Consider the following 2,513-nt stretch of genomic DNA (forward strand, 5'->3'; position numbering starts at 1 on the left):
GTACTTAAGATTACCGCGAATAGAAATTATCGCCGGATTAAGAGCGTTATCGCGCGACTGGTAAGAGCGGGAAACGAAAGGAAAGGGGGAGAGAGAGGGCGAGTGGCTCGGCCTAACAATGGTAAATATCGTTAGCGCGACTGTAATTGGAACACCAGGGAGAGGACTCGCCGCTGTAACTCGACCGTTCAATTAAGAGACCGACTCTTAACCCGCTCGAATCCTACGTTTCCACGCGTCGAATCTTCGCGCAGACCGAGCCGGCACAAATTGTTGGAAATTAACGAGCGCGGACAGCCGGGGCGGCGGGGCGGCGCGCTGCCACGGGGGAACTACCAGATGCGCGACAGCTAATCCCCCGAGCATTATTTTTAGCGGCGTTTTAAACGCTAACGTCATCGGTCCTCCTCCCGCGGGAACAAAGCGGTGAACGCCAGTTCGAACCTCTTCCTTCTTCGCCACTCGTCCAACCGTCCTGCATACCCACGCAATTAACCCCCTGGTTCGTACGCCAACGGTGATTACAGTCACCGGTGAAAATTTTGCACGATTACGGACAGTCGACTTCTCGGACCAAACCTGCGTAGAGCAGTTGTCCGACCAGATTTACAACGACATGTCCGTTCGTCGCGCGGTAACACCTGTATCAACGTCGAGTTCAACTCGTCGCCCAACTCGTGACGAAACCACCGATGTGGATTGATATCTGAACGAAGACCGCGTTGCACTTGTATACGTAGCTATCGAGAAGAGAGGAGGAGTGAAGGGGTGGAAGCGAAGGTGAATTAACAGGAGTGGACGAGTGTCGCGTGTTCGTCACACTACCGTTCTACCGAGTCGACCGAGACGGTCGAAGACGTGGAAAGGAGGTCCTCGAAACGATATTTTCCGGGTGACATTCGTCGTTGTAAAAATGTCTCGTAAATATTGCATCGCGGGCGAGTGTGACGGCAATCCGCGATGTAAATCGCGGTACACGCACGGCGTATACTTTGCTCGCGAGTGAACGCGGCGGTGCTCGCGTTCCTACGTGCAGCATACGAAAGCGCAAACTACTATGGCTTTTGGGAGCGAGAGAGAGACAGAGGGGGACGAGTGCTCATGAATTTTAATGAGAGTTCGGTAGTCCGACGACGAAGGCGACCCATCGGCCTGCAAAAATACCCGACCACGTTACGTACCACCGTCGCGTGTTCGCCAGTTCACCGGAAGAAGAAGCGAATCCTTCCAAGAAACATGGAGTTTCCATGTCATCCCTCTCTGCCTTCTCTTATTCCTTCGCACGTCCTCAAGCTTTCCAGGGAACGGCCGTCACCTTTAGTCGTCGCTAAAACCTAACGAACCACCGATGACCTGCAAAGGGGAACACTTTCACCCCTGTCGCATCCCTCGTTCGTTCGTTCGTTCGTTGCCAGGTGTGGTACACTTGTTTCTCCAAGGGTGAACGCGACGATTAGAGTTTGAGAACGCCGGTGAAAAGATGACGATCTTTAAGAGAGGGGCCGGGAAATGTCAGATCCGAGGGGCAATTACGAAGAGGAGGAAGGTCCATCGACATCGTCGGCCGCGTTAAATCACTGGCGCGAGTATAAATTACCCTGGGCGATCCGATACCGATGAGGCGTAATTCGGGATAATAGGGAGGAACAGGGGCGAGCAAGGGAGACGCGATCGGAGCAGACGAGACGAGACGGAGCTGGACCCGTGGGAGGATACGTAACTCCTGATTTCCAACGGAGCACCATACATTTCGATTAAGCCTCGACCGTTCTCCTCGTCCACATTCTTCTTCGTTACTCCCTTCGCACGCGGAACAACAACAACAACAACAACAACAACAACAACAACAACAACAGCAGCATCGACAACAACGACAACACCGTCGCTCCCAACGCGACGGGACCTGACGATTCCAACATACCTACTCGTCTATGCAGACTAAATCGTAGCGGAGCATCGACAACAACGACAACACCGTCGCTCGCAACGCGACGGGACCTGACGATTCCAACATACCTACTCGTCTATGCAGACTAAATCGTAGCGGAAAGAAAAACGTTCGCCCCGTCTCGGAACGAACCTCCTACGTTACGTACCGACAAAGAACCGATGCTCCTCAGCCCTATTACATCGTTATTAGCCTCGTAACAGACGCGTAAGCGTTCCGGGGAACACCCCACCGAGTTATTAATGGCGAGTCTTTGTTTTTTCCCTAGCCTCGACACGGCCGCCGGACCGTTCTCCCCCCGGACGGGTCGCGCGGCGGTTCGCGACGCGAACAAATTAGCGCGGGGTGGAAGACGGCTTACCTTCGCAGGTGAACTGGCCGTAGTGTTTGCCGCTGCTCTTGTCCCCGCAAACGACGCACTCGATGTTGGGCGATTTGTCGGTTTGCGAGCTGCCGGATTGCGAGCTGTTCGCCTGGCTACCGGGGGTGGTGCTGGGCGGCAGGGGGTCCCTGGGCGTGAGGACCGCTCCGGCGGGCACAAGGCAGGTAATGTCCTCCGGGGTGG

General features: G+C 54.8%; 1 protein-coding gene across 1 annotated transcript in view; it reads right to left on the reverse strand.

Moving 5' to 3' along the window:
- LOC108577184 (steroid receptor seven-up, isoforms B/C) overlaps positions 1-2,508 on the reverse strand; it is a gene marked incomplete at its 5' end in the record, with an annotated part of 43,026 nt that extends 40,518 nt beyond the window's left edge. Inside the window, one exon of the mRNA XM_017940296.1 lies at positions 2,310-2,508. Within this exon, the coding sequence (XP_017795785.1) occupies positions 2,310-2,508 (199 nt within the window). The remainder of the gene's footprint in view (positions 1-2,309) is intronic.
- Positions 2,509-2,513: the final 5 nt, after the last annotated feature.

This window comes from Habropoda laboriosa, unplaced genomic scaffold, assembly GCF_001263275.1.
Source record: "Habropoda laboriosa isolate 0110345459 unplaced genomic scaffold, ASM126327v1 scaffold597, whole genome shotgun sequence".
NCBI lineage: Eukaryota > Metazoa > Arthropoda > Insecta > Hymenoptera > Apidae > Habropoda > Habropoda laboriosa.